The sequence below is a fragment of the Octodon degus genome, unplaced genomic scaffold (genome assembly GCF_000260255.1).
Source record: "Octodon degus isolate 3935 unplaced genomic scaffold, OctDeg1.0 scaffold00051, whole genome shotgun sequence".
NCBI lineage: Eukaryota > Metazoa > Chordata > Mammalia > Rodentia > Octodontidae > Octodon > Octodon degus.
Genome location: NW_004524627.1, coordinates 3,920,714 through 3,938,959, shown reverse-complemented (window position 1 = coordinate 3,938,959; position 18,246 = coordinate 3,920,714). Strand labels below are relative to the sequence as shown.

The 18,246-nt window shown below is 38.0% G+C and overlaps 1 protein-coding gene across 2 annotated transcripts in view; it reads right to left on the bottom strand.

The window, feature by feature from the left end:
* Zdhhc2 (zinc finger DHHC-type containing 2) overlaps positions 1-18,246 on the bottom strand; it is a 90,363-nt gene that overhangs the window by 42,154 nt on the left and 29,963 nt on the right. For both annotated transcript variants that reach the window (XM_004633056.2, XM_023717231.1), the window contains exons 2-3: positions 1,590-1,616; positions 324-418 (exon numbers count right to left, since the gene is read on the bottom strand). In XM_004633056.2, coding sequence (XP_004633113.1) covers positions 324-418; positions 1,590-1,616 — 122 coding nt within the window. The remainder of the gene's footprint in view (positions 1-323; positions 419-1,589; positions 1,617-18,246) is intronic.

Sequence of the window (18,246 nt, the reverse complement as noted above, 5' to 3'; positions counted from 1 at the left end):
GCCTCAAGCTGGGAATATTTTTAAAAATAAATACTATATATAGGTATCAATTATTACCTCCCCACTTTATGTTGAAATTTTTTTATTAAATTGATAAAACTTTGTTTCCATTGTATTCATAATGATCTGTTATACATAACATTAAAATGTTCATTAAAATCAATGTTAAAAAAATAAAATAAAATAAAATAAAATAAAATAAAATCTCCCCAAAAGAATACGCTTGATAAGTTTACACTAGTGAAAACAAGATGATTCATTATTCAGACATCAGCATTATTGATTTCTATCTTTAGTATAACTTTGTTAATGTTTTAACTTACTTCTTTTGAAGGATTCATTGGTAATGTAAAGATAGTTTTCCAGTACGACCAGACAAACATTGCAAAAAGTAGATGATAAGCCATCAAGCACACAACTAAAATGAAAGGAACATACTTGTCATTGTAGTATGCAAATATGTACACAAATCATGGTACTGAGAAAGGATATACTTGTCCTAAAATTCTGAAATAATCTATTATAATGTATTATAAAAGTTCATTTACATCACACTGTATTAGCACAATTCATTAATTACAAAACATAAAGCCAAGTTTATTTTTAAATCACTAAATGCATAGTTAGATTTATTCTGCACCCATGAATAGAACCCTCCTCTTTGTAGGTAGGTAATCTGGCAAATTAGCTAGCAGGGACCCTTCCTGAAGTATAAAAATAAGGCAGTTATGGTACAATTTTAAAGTGTAGACGCAGAAAAAAGTAAATATTAATAAAACCTTCAGGTTTTAAAAACTTTGCTTTACTCATAGTGACAGGAAATGCACTTCCTATCTGAATATTTGTTTGCTGACTTGCATAACTGTAGTTGATGCTGGCGGCCCCCACTGTTGTAACAAGAACATATTTAAACAGGGACCATCTGGACAAGGAGTGATTTTCTCCAGTGGGAGTTCAATTGCCTTATTTATCACGCAAGACAATCATTAAGAAGGGCATTCTGAATAGTTTTTTCAAGGTAATACATATAAACATTATTTATGTGATATTGTTTTAAAACATTACAGAAACTTAAATTATTAAGTTGTATGCAGAGATAATTCACACTAAATAACACATTAATATACAACCTAATTCTGTAAGATATGGTTGAATAAATAGAATGCAGCATGTTTGGCATTTTGAAACTGATGTGCCTGGTAAGAGCAATTTCTGATTTTCTAAAGAATGATTATATTTATAGAATCATTAAAAATTTGAATTATCCAATACGGCACTCAAATTGGTATAAGATAATTAAGGCCAATGGTAGTTGTCACACATTATGAGGATGACTCAGTGGGCTGGGACAGGAGATAACTGACATTCTTGTACTTTAAGAAAGTATCTTCGGTACAAATAGGGTCATGTCAGAGTAGAATACTCTGTCAAGTTGGGCTGAATTTAGCCTGCAAATTTAGAGAAATCAGACATTATTTACACGTTCTTATTTCCATATTCTCAAAGAACAGTTTATTAATTGTTCAACCAAATCTTAATGGATGCAACTTTTTCACACTAACATTTTATATCTATAATAACATATTTACCTTGTTCACCAATGTTTTCCATGGACACTATAAAGATAGAAAGAAAACAGGCATTCAGTTATATGAAGCTTATGGCAAACACAGGGTCTGACAGAGACATGAGACATCTAAATAGGTTATAATTCCAATTTTGCACATGTATATCTGGTAACCTGAAAAACTGATCTGAAGATAACAGCATGCAATACAGCAACCATTGTTGAATTCCTATTACTTTGTTCAGTGAAATTTTGTATAATTTCTAATGCTATTTTTAATTACTATTTCGTATTCTTTAAAAAAATAATTACAATGTGGCTTCCCTACAAACCAACATTCTTTAAATAATTTATTCAACTTTACTTAGAGGCAAGTGCTGTGTGGAGATGTGGTGGAGGAGAAACACTAGAGGATGCAGTGACCCACAACTCTACCCCGCCCTTCAGCCTTGGCTCCCACACAGTGAAGCATTCTCTTCCAAGGTACACCTAGTGGTTTCAGCCCTCTATCAACAGAATTATTTAACTACAGAGTTCATATTAAAGTGATAGTCTCTGGGCCATTACATTTCTAGAAACACTGATTTTCTTTATAAAATAACTACCTGTAAGCCCTTCACAAGGAACAGAATGCTGTGTCCAAAGCACACCTGTTCCTCAAGTTTCTAACAGTAGAAATTCCGATGCCCAAATGGCTCTGATTTCTGTCTACTGTACACTGAGGGCAGGCAGCCCATGGGAAACTACCATCTCGTGGGTCTGCAGTAGAAATTTGAAGGTAGAGAGGGAATTAGGACAGGAGTCACGGGGCTGAAGCAAGCTGGGGCAAGAAGCTGCATTTAGCAATCCAGACTGCCCCTCTGGTTTTTGTTTTTTTAAAAAAACATTTGGTATTATCTGTTTGTTTTGCTACCCATATGGCCTTTCCACGTTACAGTCAAATCTTTGGAAGTTTTAGCCTACCTGAGTCGCAGCAAGGTAACATCTAACTTTTTGTACTTTTTGTCCCTCTTCTGCTTTTTAAAGGGGTGCAGAACTGCAATGCTTAGTCCTGGAACGAAATTTTACTGCATTAAAAAGTACTGCAGAATACTGACATTAAATCTTCTCTAAACTTCTTATAGAATTCAGCAGTGACTCCATCAGAACTTGGGCTTTTCTTTGTTGGTAAATTTTCATTACATTTTCAATCTCATTGACTGATACTGGGTTATGGAGATTTCTGTATCTTTTTGATACAGACTTAATAATTCATATGTATCTTGGAATCTGTCTATTTCTTGTTTTCCATCCTATGAGAGAAAAGACTTTTAAATTAGGTATTGATGGTTTTCTGAATTTCCAGAGGATCTGTAGGGATTTCACCCTTATCATTTATCAGTGCATGAAATCAAGTCCTTTTTTTTTCTTTTTTTGATAAGGATGGCTAATAGTTTACCAATTTTATTTATTCTTTCCAAGAACAAACTCTTCAATTCATTCTTTTTTTTTCTTTTTGTATTGAAGACAGGGTGTATAGGGGTGTACAGGGTCTCACTGTATAGACTGGACTTGTAGTGATCCTCCTGTTTACAGCCTCCCAAGCACTGGGATTACAGGCGTGTGCCACCACGCCTAGTCTCAATTGTCCTCTCAATGTGCCACGGGGGTGGGAATGGCACAGCAGGCCTGGGAATTGAACTCCCAGCCCCTGCTTCTCTCTAGGCAGGCGCTTTAATCTGCTGAGCTATTTGGCCGGCCCTTCTTTGTATTGTTCTCCTGGTCTCCATTGTGTTGATTTCTGCTCTGATAATTTTTCCTCTGCATGGGCTTTTTCCCTTATATGGGCTTTGGGTTTGTCTTGCTCTTCTTGAAAGGGAAACAATGCTTCCTAACTCATTCCCGAAGGGAAGTATTACCCTGATACTAAAACCAGAAAAAGATCCCCCCCCCAAAAAAAAAAAAAACCCATGGGTTGGGGAGAGAACTACAAGTCATTAGGAAGAATGGCCTGTAGTTCTTTCCTTCACTCCCCGCCCCCTTTTTTTTGGTTGGGTCTTTTTCTGGTTTTAGTATCAGGGTAATACTTTCCTCCAGGAATGAGTTAGGAAGCATATCCTTTCATCATGGATAGGAAAAACCAACATAGTAAAAATGATCGTATTTCAAAGATTGTTATACAAATTTAATGCAATACCAATGAAAGTACCACTCATACACTTCACAGAACTAGAATAAACATTTCTAAAATTCATCTGGAAGCATAAGAGACCTCGAATTGCAAAGGTAATCCTGGGCAACAAAGGCAAGGCAGGAGGCACCACAAGCCTTGACCTGCAATTATACTACAAAGCTACTGTGATAAAATCAGCATGGCATTGGGAAAAAAACAGACCTGAGTATGAGTGGAACAGATTAGAAGATACAGAAACATACTTCATCTTTGACAAAGGGTCCAAATATATTCATTGGAAGAAATATAGCCTCTGTATAAATGGTGCTTGAAAAATTGCCTCTCTACGTGCTGAATATTAAAATGAGACCAAAGACCGTCATCATGATCTAAAATAGTATTAAAAGGGATAAAAGATCTAAATATTAAAACAGAAACACTAGTCCCACTGGAAGAAAAAGTAAGAAGAAATCTTGAAGACATGAGTGTAGGCAGAGACTTTATGAATAAAACCCAAGCCACATGGGAAATCCTTCACAGAATCAGTAACTAGTATCTCATCTTATTAAAAATCTTTTGCACATCAAACAATAGTCACCAACAGACTGAAAAGACAACTTATATAATGGGAAAAAATTATCTAATTGTCCCTCAGACAAAGGACTTATATGTAGAACAAAGAATTGAAAAAAGAGTCAGACTCCCCTAAATTCAAGGACCCAATCAAAAAATGGGCATCTGAGATGAACACATGCTTCTTAGACAAAGAAATATGAATGGCAAGTAAATATATCAAAAAATTTTCAACATCATTAGTCATTCAAAAGATGCAAATTAAAACAATGCTGAAATTCTATCTCACCCCAGAAAGAAAGGCTATCATTAAGAAATCAATCAACTAAAATGCTGGAAGAGCTGTGGGAATAAAGGAATCCTTCTCCACTATTGGTGGCAATGTACAACTACTGTGGGAATCTGTGGAGACACCACAGAAAATTAGAATTAGAGGTCCCATTTGACCCAGTTATTCTCTTTCTGCATATTTTCCAGAAGAATTAAAAACATGCTACAGCGATATATGTGCACCTCTGTTTATGGTAGCACAATTTGTTATAGCTAAATCTTGGAAGCAACCCAAATGCTCATCAACTGAGGAATGGATAAAAAAGATGTGGTATTTTTATACAGTGGAGTACTACTCAGCTATAAAGAAGGATAAACTTGATACATTCATAGGAAAATGGATGCAACCTGAGTCTACACTAGAAAGTGAAATAAATCAGTCTCATATGTGTAAACATTATATTGTCTACAAGCTGAAAGAGAAAATGAAGCCCAACATGTAGAATAGATATTGTGAAATGGGAAGAAACTGCTCAAAAGGAAAGAGAAACTGGAATGGGGGAATGGAGAAAAGAGAGAAGGGGAAAGGGAAAATAAATAAATGAATAAATAAACACACAAGATAGTCAAGCTAGTCATACTAATTGCTATTAATTCACTAAAAAGAAAGCTTTATATTTATATTGTTGCATCATTTTTATGTATATACCTTGTTATATATAAGTAACTATTTATACAATACATACATAATGTACTAACCATTGTTACTCTTTTACAATCTAGTTTTGAAATGTTATACCATACCATTGTTTTTATTGTTTATCTTTCTTTCTTTTTAAAATATTTATTTATTTATTTGGTACAAGGTCTTGCCATACAGCTTGGAATCATAGTGATCCTCCTGTCTCAGCCTCCCCAGCACTAGGATTACAGGTGTTGGCCACCACACCCAGTTCTGGGGCTGGCACAGCATGTGGTACCTGCTATCAAACCCAGGTCCTTGTGTTTGTCCGGCAAGCACTTAGACCACTGAAATATTTTCCGAGCTCCTATTTTTCTTTCTTTGAAAGAAAAAAAAAAGAGAAGTCCTAGAGTTAGAGTATAGTGAGAATTTTAGATTACCTGACCTACCAGCCTCCTTCCTAAGCAAGCCATGAATGTCATTTTTTTTAGAACCAGCAGGAGCCCACAGCTTTGGCAAGTAGCCTGTTCTATTGCTGGCTTACTCTAAGAATAAGAAAATTCACTTACACAGCACATTAAAATTTGTCTCTTTGCACTTTCTACCTGTGATAGCGAGGCTTCCAATCTGTAGCAACAGGTAAAATTAAAAGACCTTCCCACACTAAAAGTGACTGTGTCTCCCTTTGCCCATTAAATGTTCTCCTTTAGCCTAAACATGTAATTTCTAGGTCTTCTACTAACTTTGATGTGGCATTTTTAGAAGTTCCCTAAGGTCCCCAATTCCTTTTAACATTTCTGATCCCCACGATGGGCCAACAGGCACCATGATCTTTGACTTACAGCTAGCCTGAACTAAAGTTTGCTTGCAAGCCAGAGGTGAGTCAGAATTCACTTCCCCACAGATCTTTGAAGAGATTAATCCACCACTCAAGGCAAATTTATTTTGCATCTCAACTACCACCATGTGTTTGCATTTCTCACTAGACATGACTTTTCTGTGTCAGAAGTGCCTCAAACTTGACTCTAACTCTTCCTAGGGTCAAAGCCTCCTATCACTTAGAAGAGCTCAGCTAAGGAAATGGAAAAGCAATTTGACTCCATTTGTGCATTTATGTACAAGTAAGACTTAATGACCATGCGAGAGGTCATGGTGTAAAATGTATTTGCTAATGCATGACTCTAAATGTTGAAAGTGAAAACTGTAAATAGCAATAACATTTAAGAAAACAAGCTCAGTTAATCTTTTTGACCTGCAACACAACTCTATGAGCTGAATATGAATCTGAAGGTATCTTTTTAAAAGCCATTTTCAGCATTTGTGGCTTGTTTTACCATAAATATATTTCAAAATCCATAGAAGCTGCACTTTGTAAAATAAACAAGCAATACTTGGATACATGCTTATAGTAAATAATTTTGATAACATTTATATAATGAAGTAGAAGTGCCGAACATCTAGAAACTGGGAGTGGAGACTTCCAAGAAGGAAGAGTACTAAGCAATAATAGCTGAGCCTCTCCATGATTTGGAATGCAGACCCTGAAAAATAACAATTTAGAGGGAGGAAAGAGGGAGGGAAGGAGGGAGGGAAGGAGGGAGGGAAGGAGGGAAGGAACGGGGGGTGAGAGAGACAGAGAGAGACAGAGAGAGAGACAGACAGACAAGGAGAGGACAGAGAGAGACAGAAAGAGACACAGACACAGAGACAGAGACAGGAAGAGACAGAGATAGAGAGGTAGATATCTCTTGGAACCAGGAAGGCTCTCACAAGAACATTAAAGTCTACAGAGAAACTGAAGAGACAGAACACAACATGGAGAAGGGAAGGACCAATACTTACTTTCTCCCCAGCTCCTGGCTTATGGCACACAGGAAAAGGAGACTGACTTAACACAAAGTGGAATATTGTGGTAAAATTGATTGGCGGGTACTGTGATCTAAAGAGAAAGCACAGGGTTCTGCTCACATGTCAGTCCTTCTATAGGCAACTGCTGGTGAGCGGCTAAGTTCTAGGGCCCACAGTACCACTAGAGAGAGTGTTTGGTCAGATGCTGTGCTGGCTTGATGAGTTGACTGTTTGATCCCAGCACTCAGAGAAGCCATGGGATGGCTTCACTTTAGGACTCTCATGGTTAGGTTTCCATAGTGACTGAAAAAAGACAGCTACAGCAGCAACCCAACACAGACAACATATTTAGAAGTGTACCTTGAGACCCAGTCCTATCCCAGGCCCGGTGAGTGTTGGGGAGACCTTTGGGCTACCCTGAGCCAATGGGACCTACTGGTCCCAGCCCAGGCACAGCGTGGGTGAGACCCTCTTCCACCCCCTTGGGACGCCCCCCACCACTCCTCAGCACCTCTCCCACCCAGCCTGCCAAGTAGGAATTTCTGCCACATTCCGGGAACCCCCAGACCCAGTCCTAGCCCAGGCCTGGTGAGTGTGTGGGAGAGCTTCGGGCTACCCTGAGCTGGTGGGACCTACTGGTCCCAGCCCAGGCACAGCATGGGTGAGACCCTCTTCCACCCCATAGGCACAGCCCCCACTACTCCGCAGCACCTTCCCTACCCCGCCTGCCCAGTAGGAATTTCTGCTGCATTCTGGGAACCTCCAGACCCAGTCCTAGCCCAGGCACAGTGTGTGGGAGAGCTTCCAGCTACCCTGTGCTGGTGTGACCTACTGGTCCCAGCCCAGGCACAGCGTGGGTGACACCCTTTTTATCCCTCTTGTGATGCCCCCCAATCACTCCGTAGTACTTCCCCACACCCCGCCCACAGGGTAGGAATTTCTGTTGCATTGTGGGAACCCCCAGATCCAGTCCTAGTCCAGGCCCAGTGAGTGTGTGGGAGAGCTGCCTCTCCCCGCTACTCCACCTTGACCTTCCAGACTCAGCTTAGGCCTGGCATACAGGCCTGGGGTGAAAACCTGCAGCTACAATCCCTGCAGAGAGTGTAGGGGACAGAATCACCCAGCTAGTCCAGAAGCAGAACATCTTGCCACAGGGGCACAACAGGTTCACCCCCAAGCGCAGCAGCAAGAAGTTGAGCACAGCAGCCAGACCCAAGCCAGGCACAGCTGGTCAAATCCAAACTTTGTAGATCTGCACCTGAACTTCAGTAGGTGTTAAGGTTATAACTGCAACAAAGATCTACAACAAAGGTCAGAAGACAGTGCTACACAAAATGACAATGAGAAGGAGCAAAATGCAATGTCAGACTCCAAGCCCACCCATAACAAGTGCAGAGGACACTAACACAGAACAAATTGGGAATCACACAGCTGAAAGCGATGAATCAACGGCTTCTGAAATAAAGAAACAGCTGCAGAAAAGTATGAGTAACTCAGATTGGAAGTGAAAAAAGAAATCCCTGAATTAATAACATCTGCAGTAAAGAATCAAATGCAGAAACATATGGAGGAAACCCAATGCCCACCCAGAACAAGTGCAGAGGACACTAGCTCAGCTCAAATGTATGAATTAATAGCATCGACAGTAAATAAGCAACAGCAGAAAGTCATAGAGGAACTCAGAGCGGAATTCTTTTCTACTAGCTCAGCTCAAATGTACGAATTAATAGCGTCGATAGTAAATAAGCAACAGCAGAAAGTTATAGAGGAACTCAGAGCGCAATTCTTTTCTGAAATAAAAAAAGAATTCTCAGAACTCATAGTATCTGACGTAAAAAAGCAACTACAGAGACATAGGGAGGAAACCCAATTTGAAAAAAACACTGCAGTAAAAGAATTTATAACTGCTTCTAAAGAAGATATTGATAAAAAAAATAGAGGAGATTAGGAAAATGACAGATTCCTTGAATGAGCAATACAGGAAAGAAATAGATCGTATGAAGCAGAGTCAAAGAGATATAGAGGAAATTAAAATCTCAATCACAAGCTTGCAAAACCGTTTAAGTGAAAGTGAAGACAGAGTTTCAGATCTTGAAGAGGCTGGTGCAGCTAGTGAAAAGGTAAGAAAGGATCTCTTAAAAACAACTAGGATGCAGGAAAAAATAATCCATCACCGGCAAGATGATGCAAAGATGAACAATGTGAGACTAATAGGCATCAATGAGAAAGAAGGAGTCAATATAAATGACATTAGAAGTGTACCTTGATTTTAATAAAATTGTCTCTTTTTTGATGTTTTTTGGTTCATTAGTCTGGCTGTTAATCTTGAAACAGGTGGCTGGCTATATTTGGATCAATGTGGTGGTTTATCTCACCGTGAATTAAATGACTGCTTGACAATTTTTGCAAAAGAGAGAGTGGGTACATATTTTGAAAACATTTTCAAGCCAAGTTGAATCAAGGAGAAATTTGCCATTGTTTTCTATATTAGAGGTTATTAGTTTGGCTGACAGTCTTACTGTTCAACTTTGACTTACTGTTTTATTTTTAAATAAAATTTTTTTAGAGGACCACTGATGCTATAATGAAAAGTCTCTTAACCAATTCTAAATGGATCACTGACCAATTCAGCCTTTTTCCAGTGCCTCACTGTTTTCTTAAAGGAATAATTCATGAAGTAGGAGGGGAGCTAGGCAGACAGGGTAGTGAGAAACTAGAACTGAAAGCTCAAGCTCCAATCTTGCAGTGCCTAGATTCCAAGATATAATCCTTGAGGGCCTGGATTTTGCTCCTGGCAAACAGAAGCATCCTTAGCAACTACAGTAATAACCTGCCATTGCCAATTTTCTTCTTCCATATACCATCGGTGTCAAGAGAGTACTGCCATTCCTTTACCACAAATATTAAGGGAAAATTTTTGAGATCTGGCAGTACAGTAGATGATTAGGAATCACTAACTCAATTCCAGCCAGTGTCCTGGCCAGGCGTGTGTCGAACTTCCTCCATCAGACAGGCCCAGTGTGGAACTCTGTGGCAGAACTCCCTGCAGAGAGGCAAGAGGCAAGAACCACCCAGCTGATCCAGGAGCAGAACATTTTGCCAGAGCGGCACAGCAGGTTCACTACCAAGGGGTGCAGCAGGAAGAAGGAAAGCACAGAAGCAAGACCCAAGCCACACCAACCTGGGCAAGTTTGAACTTGGTAGATCCAGAACTGGTGCTAAGGTAATAACTCTACCAAAGCTCTACACCAAAGGTTAGAAGACAGTGCTATACAAAATGACAAAGAGAAGGAGCAAAATGTATTCTCAGGCCCTGAGCCCACCCAGAACAAATGCAGGAGACAATAGAATAGAAGAAATTGTAAATAACACACCTGAAATCTCTGAAATAATAGCATCTGAAGTAAAGAAACAACTACAGAAAGGTATAGAGGAAATCATCATAAATAATCTCTAAAGTATAAAAAGAAATGATAACTATAATGAAAGTACTAAAACATTTTTCTTGGAAATGTGGTGCTATAATTTTAACTAAATTCAGAAATTTTAAATCTTCAAATATTTATTGCCTACCCCCTTTTACTTTGAGAATTCTAAATATATGAATATGAATTTCTTGATTTTGGCACAGAGTGAACTATTATATGACTGATCTGTAAATTCTCTCTTCATTTTTATTTTAGATAATTTTTATTGTTACATTGAGTTAAGTTTGCAAATAATTTTTATAATGTTCAATCTATTATTAATCTCATGCGATGTATTCAGTTCAGCAATATTTCTCTAAAATTCACTGTCTACATCTTATATCTTTCACATTTCAATATTTGTCTACAATGTTTAACTTGCTATATAATTATTGATTTTTAATAAAGTTAATAATGAGAAAAAAAGAAATCACTAACTCAATATGCTATCATTCTAGGACATGAACCTAGGAGGAAATTAGGTTCATCCAAGATGACATTAGACCAATTTTTGAATTGAAAATTAAAACTGTGACCCACAGTGTTACTATTTTGTGTTATTTGTATGGTCATCAGATTACATCTGATTTATTTGGGGTGATTTTAAGATTTAGGCTGTGTGTGTGTGTGTGTGTGCGTATGTGTGTGTGTTAATGCAATCAAACCTAGCGTTATAAGCATGTGAAGCAAAGTGTTATAGTCAGTATTTGTAAGTGAAACAGATTTAATTCATGACACAAGAAATTTACAAGACTAGCCAACAATATATGCCCACAGAATCAAATGTAGAAAAGTTCAAGAAATATGTCCACACACAAAAGATTGAAGAACTCAGCTGAATGCCTGGAGCCCATGGCAATGTTCTGTGCGAGTCCAGAGAAGGCCAGGAGCCCATATAAGGAGGCCAAGGAATCTGCAATGGAACACTGACAAACTTCACTGGAAAGCTCAAGGGTCAGTGCTAAACACAGAGTCAGCTCAGGCAGGCCCAAAGGCTGGTGCTGGAAGATAAAGAATCCACGTGAAGAGCAGAGAGGATGCCCCAGGTGCAGGAGAAGAGCAGAGCTCCTCCTACAAGAACTGTAGGCAGTCTTGGTGAAGGCAGAGATCTGTGGTCAGTGGAGAACAGCAGAAGCCCCTCATAGGAAAAGCAGCCAAAAGGAAGCATGCTCGAGGAAAATCAGCTGGAATTTTCCCCCTGCTCTCTTTTATCCAGTTCAGTGATTCTATGTAATTAAGCTGCAATGTTAGTCCAAATCATTCAAAAAACTTTGTTTTTGCTCAGTATGTTAAATAGTGTCATATTCAAAATAGATCTCACTTTTAGGAGATGTTCTCATGAAGACTAAATCCCACACAGAGTGAAAATTTTGTTTCATTATTATTGTGTTGAGGATGAATATTGCCCTTTTTTGGTTTATACTAAGGTTTCTGGAATGTAGCATCTGTTTTAAAAGGCAAGTTACTAGAAGCTATTTAAAATATTTTTCACCTTTTTTTTTTTTTTGTTTTTTTGAGACAGGGTCTTGCTATGCTGGTCAGGCTGGCCTTGAGCTCATTTTGTAACCTAGGCTGGTCTTGAACTCACAATGATCCTCCTGCTTCAGCCTCTTAAGTGCTGGGGTTACAGTGTGTGTATTATCTCTTTTAAACTCTTCATGGAAATTTTTCTAAGTAGCTTTCAAATTCCATCTTTTTTAATTTTTAATTTTTCAAAATAGACCTAATGACATTGCTATTATCATTTCACTCATTTTTAGATGGAATATGTAGACTAACATATAAACTAGCAAGTTACAAACACTGAACCAGACTTTACCTTTGTCTATTGGGAGCATTTGCTCTTTAGTACAGTAAAGAATTATCCATTTGTTATTTTAACAATATGAACTATAAAAAATAATTAGAATACTACAGAAGGCCCAAAATAGGAGTTGGTGCAAACTTCTATAAAGTATATACCAACTTTATCTCTTTTGCTTAATTTATCAAGCTATCATTTACTCCAGTGTTAGGTATATTACAGCCATGATCCAAATACAGCTAGCCACCTGCTTCAGTAAAGTTTATTTGAGCAATACTCATTTATATGGCTAGTTTTGCCTAAATTGGTACAGATGAGAAACAGATAGAAACAGTGCAGCCTGAAAAACCTAAAGACTTAACAGACCTGAGGATCAGTGGAACAGATTAGAAGATGCAGACACAACTGCAAACACACTCAGCACCTTATCTTTGATGAAGGGGCCGAACAGGTTCACTGGAAGAAAGATAGCCTCATTAATAAATGGTGCTGGAAAAACGGGCTTTCACCATGCACAAAGCTACAGTAAAAATGAATCAAAGATTTAAATATTAACACGGAAACACTAAATCTTCTGGAGGAAAATGTAAGTAGAGATCTTAAAGACATAAAGATGGGTAGAGAGTTCATGAATAAAAACCAAACTGCACAGGAAATACTTCAAAGCAAATTTCCAACAGAGTAAAAAGAAAACCAACAACCTGGGAAAAAATTATAGCCAACTCTCCCTCAAACAAAGGCCTTCAACCTAGAACATACAAATAATTAAAAGAAATCAGACCCACCAGATTCAAAGATCCAATCTGAAAATGGGCATCTGAGATGAATATATACTTCTCAGAGGAAAAAATACAAATGGCAAGTAAATATATGAAAAAATGTTCATCATCATTGGTCATTTGAGAAATGCAACTTAAAACAACACCGAGACTCCATCTTACCCCAGAAAGAATGGCTAACATCAAGAAGTCAGCCAAAAACAAATGACAGAGAGGCTGTGGAAAAAAGAAATTCTTTTGCACTGTTTGTGTGAGTGCAGACTGGTACTACACTATGGAAATCAGTGTGGAGATTTCTTCAAAAGCTAGGATTGGCAATCACATTGAAGCCCTCCTGGGTATTTTCCCAGAAGAACTGAAAACCTCATACCATAGTGATATATGTGCACCCATGTTTATAGCAGTGCAATTTGTCATAGCCAAATCCTGGAAACAACACAGATGCTCATCAACTGAAGAATGGATAAGGAAGATGTGGCATTTTTACACAATGGAATATTATTCAGCTATAAAACAGGATAAATTTGAGTCTTTTGTTGGTAAATGGATGCAACTAGAGAACATACTCTTAAGTGAAATAAATCAGACCCACATGTGCAAAAATCATAGTGTCTCCTTAGTGTGAAAATCTGAAAGAGAAAAATGGAATCTGAAGGGTACAACAGACACTGGTAAAAGGGAGTGAACTTATTCAAAAGGAAAGAGCTACTGAGTTGAGGAGAAGGACAGGAGAGGGAGTCGGGGAAAGAGATATATCTTTCAGGATACTTTTGACAACTGTACTGTGCATTTCTGCTGGTTTGTGGAAAGTAGGTAATGCTTTAATTTGTTTTATCTCCTTTTTTCAATTGTTTGTACTTTTTATCTTCTTAATTTCTTATACATTTCTTTCTTCTTCCAATTTTACATGCATATGTCTGGTAATATGAATAACTGGTTGTAAGACAACACTATGTATTACAACAAATACTGTGAAATTCATATTACTTTGTTAAGTGAAAAATCTGTATCACTTGAATTTTTTGTTTTATTTCTAATTTGTACTATCTTTAATAAAAAAGCCTAAAGACTTAATATAAGATCCTCTGTAGAAAAAAAATTCTAGTCCCTGTTATTAGCTAGAGTTCTCGAGAATGAAAAGTGTTTGTGTGTGTGTGTACATGTGCATGTGTGTATGAGTGTGTATGCATAGAGGGAGATTTATTTTGAGAGCTTGGCTCATATGATTGTGAGAAGCTGGCAGGTCTGAAATCCACAAAGCTGGCTGCTGGCTGGAGACCCAGGGAAGAGTTGCTATTGCACTCTTGAGTTCAGAGACACTCTCAAGGCAGAATTCCTTCAGAAGACCTCACCCATTGCTGTGAAGGCTTTCAGCTGATTGGGTGAGGCCCATTTAGAGTATGAAGGGTAATCTGCTCCACTCCAACTATTGATTTAAATGTTAGTCAGGTCAAAAGCTACCCTCACATCAACATCTTTACTGGTCTTTAACTAAGCAACTGGCCACTTAGCCTAGTCAAGTTGACATGTTAAATTAACCATCACACTATAGTTTTATTTTGAAAATATTTTACTAAGAAGAAAATGCATGTAGATATTATGTGCCAGTTCTCAAGATGAGCTTATTTTTAAAACAACTTAATAAATTAGAATGCTACCTAACATGCTGACTACAATACAGTTCAACTTTATACTACAGATAAAGCAATTATAGCATCTTTTGCAATAATCTAAAACACAACAACAAATAATCCTATTGAAATGAAATTGATTTATACATCCATCTGATTTCCTAAGTGCACAATCTAACTCTGTTATCTGGAGTTCTAGAAGGACTAATCCATTTATAGATTGGTATAAATCAAATGCTGATTAAAAGCAGATGATCTTAAAGATTATCCTAGTCCTTAATTTTTACCAAGAAATTAAAAAAAACTGGCTGCAGTAGTTTTAAAGTGTTTACTGTCAGAAATTCTATTGATAAGCAACAGTCCAGAAAATTGTTAACATAAAACTAGTTAGACTTTTAGCCACCAATATGTCTGAAATCCAGAATTATAGATATTAAAATATGCTTTTTAGGGGGCTAGGGAGATAGCTCAGTGCCATAAGCACTTGTCTGGCAAGTGCAAGGTCCTGGGTTTGATCACCAGTACCAAAAACAAGGTTTTTTTTTTTTTTTTTTTTTTTTTTTTTTTTTTTTAAATCAGTGTATTAACTATACTATCACTCTTTTTTGGGGGGGGGCAGAACTGGGGATTGAACTCAGGCCCTTGCGCTTGCCAGGGAAGTGCTTATTCCGCTGAGCCATCTCCCCGGCCTCTATACTATCACTCTTGATAATAAAATGATAAGATTTTATCCCTGTGCTCAATAAGCTTAGAGTTTATTAGATCACTTCAGTTAGAGGTTAAAGCTAACTTTAAAAATAGATGTAGTAATTAGAAGATTTTCATCAATAGAAGCAGCTCAAATTAAAAAGATTAAACTAAAAGTAGGAGTAGAGCAGCACAAATATGCTTTACTACCTCCTGTCTTAACAAAATCTTTCCCTTAACCTTACATTTTTCTAGCCCTTTTAACACAAAAATGGATTTTAGGAATCATCTGAAGTCACCACTCTACCAGTAACTTCTATTAATCTCTCACTGACTCCTACTAACTTTTCATTCTCCATATTCCACCACTATCCCACTGGCTGAGGTCTCCAGTGCACTCTCCCTACTGCTAATTCTCTAACAGAATCAATTACACTCATTTTGAAATACTTTGTCAGACCTATAGTGAAGTACTTGACAAAATTGGCCACTGGGACTCTGGAAGCAGAATCTGTGTCCTTGCAAACAGCCCTGTTCCTTTTGGGTCTATTACAGATCAAAATTGACTTTGCTGCTAGGCCACTACAATGACAGCCCAAAGAAAAGTGTGTTATTTGTATTAATAGTTCCAGTTTAATTACAACTATATTTTTCACTTCCTAATAAAAGATACTGGGCCAGTCAAATAGCTCATTGGATTAAAGTGTCTACTTAGGCAGACACAGGGGCCGGGAATTCGATCTTGGGGCCTGCCATGCCAGCCCCATCCCCGGGGCACGCTGAGATGGTGGTGATTGAGACTGGGCACAGTGGCGCACACCTGTAATCCAAGCACTTGGGAGGCTGTAAACAGGAGGATCACTACGAGTCTGATCTACACAGTGAGACCCTGTAAACCCTGTCTTAAATATAAAAAATATTAAAATTTTCTTTAAAACGTATCAACCTACATTCTTCTTCTTTTTCCTTCCTGTTGTGCTTTTTTGGTACTGGGGACTGAATCCAGAACCTTAGTCTGTGTTAAGCATGCAATCTATCACTGAGCTACAACCCCCAGCCCCACTTACATTTTTAGAATATTTATCACATTTTTCTTTGTAGTCCTCATAGGTCATGGCCATTTTCTAGACGATGCCAGTGCCTGTCTTCCTCTCCAACTTCATCTCCCTCTCACGTATGAAGCTCCCACATCTTGCCTCTTCAACTTGCTAACACTGTCCTCTCCCTACAGGCTCTGCAATCTCATATAATCTGATAAGGCCATACCTGGACCATAGTGCACTCCTCCCTATATGTGTGACTTTCTCATTGCACTATGCTGAACTGTTGTTTACTTCACTGTGTAAACAAAAATTTGCCCTTAATCTTAAAGATTCACCTAGCTTAAAAACTGTCTTTGCCACTTTGATACATCTGGGGGGAAAAAACCAACTTTTAAAAACCTAAAGCAAAAATCATTTTAAAAATTAATTTATCAGGAGACTTGTAGGAACTATTTTGTGCAGGACAATTCAGTAGCTTCAGAATAGAAACAAAGGGTACACATAAGGCTTTGATTGCATAGAAACTGAACTCCAATCCAGAGTTTCATTTTTGGATTCTGAGAGTTACCATAAAAACCAGTCCTACTTTCTCTCTCTCTCTCTCTCTCTCTCTCTCTCTCTCTCTCTCTGTCTCTGTCTCTGTCTCTGTCTCTGTCTCTGTCTCTGTCTCTGCCTGTTGGCCCACCTGCCCACCCCCATCCCCCACACACAGCCAGGAAGTCTATATTCCTCATTAGATCCCCACATACTTCCTCCAAAAATTTTTATTTGCAATATGAAAATGATAATCTCTCCTAAAATGTAAACTGATGATGGCATTTCACCCAAAACCCTTCCAAAACTTTACATTCATTGCATTTATAATAAAGTTCAAACTTCCTACTTCTGTCTGGGTGGTCAAGCAAGATTAGACTCCTGCTTACCTCTCTTCTAAGATCACTTCTTTCCATTTGTTGTCATGCTTAGCAAACTACAGCCATGACGAGCTTCTGGAATGCAACAAGCCCTGATGTCTCTCCTCTGCCTGAGAAGCTCACCTGAGCCCACACCTGGTCACTATCACCTTTCAGTTGCAGTTAAATATTCGCATATCATAGAGGATTTCCTGCCTACTTTATCCCTGCAGTCCCTACTCAGGAGACTGTCTCTATCTTCGCACTCAGCATAACCTGAAATTACATTTATTTCTTCTCTATATCCCTGAGTGTGTGCGTCCTGGCTCTAATGTTTGCTTGGTGTTTTATCTTGGTCAAGTGATTCAGCCTCCCTCAGCTTTAGCTCAGTGTTTAGCTTGGCAGGCTGTTTTGAGAATTGAACTAGGAAAGCTAATGCATCAGAATCTGGCATCTACTAGGATTATTAACCATCAATTTATTGTGTGTGTGTGTGTGTGTGTGTGTGTGTGTGTGTGTGTTTGTACAGGGAATCAAACTCAGGACTCTGTGCTTGCCAGGAAGGCCCTTGTGCCACTCAGCTATATCCCTAGCCCTTATTACTTATATATGCAGGATAAATACTTGGGAAAGCAGTGAAATGTTGAGTAGCAGTTCTCCAAATTTTAGTGCTAAGAGTTCATAAATAATTGAGCAGAAAAACTACATAGTGAATTTTTAGCTTACAGTAATACTAAAATTTTCTGGAAAGTGAAACTTGTTAAGAATGAATTCTTAGAAGATCTTTGGAACTTAATTTTATTTTATTTTATTTTTTTTTTAAGATCTTGTATTCTTTTTTTTTTAATTA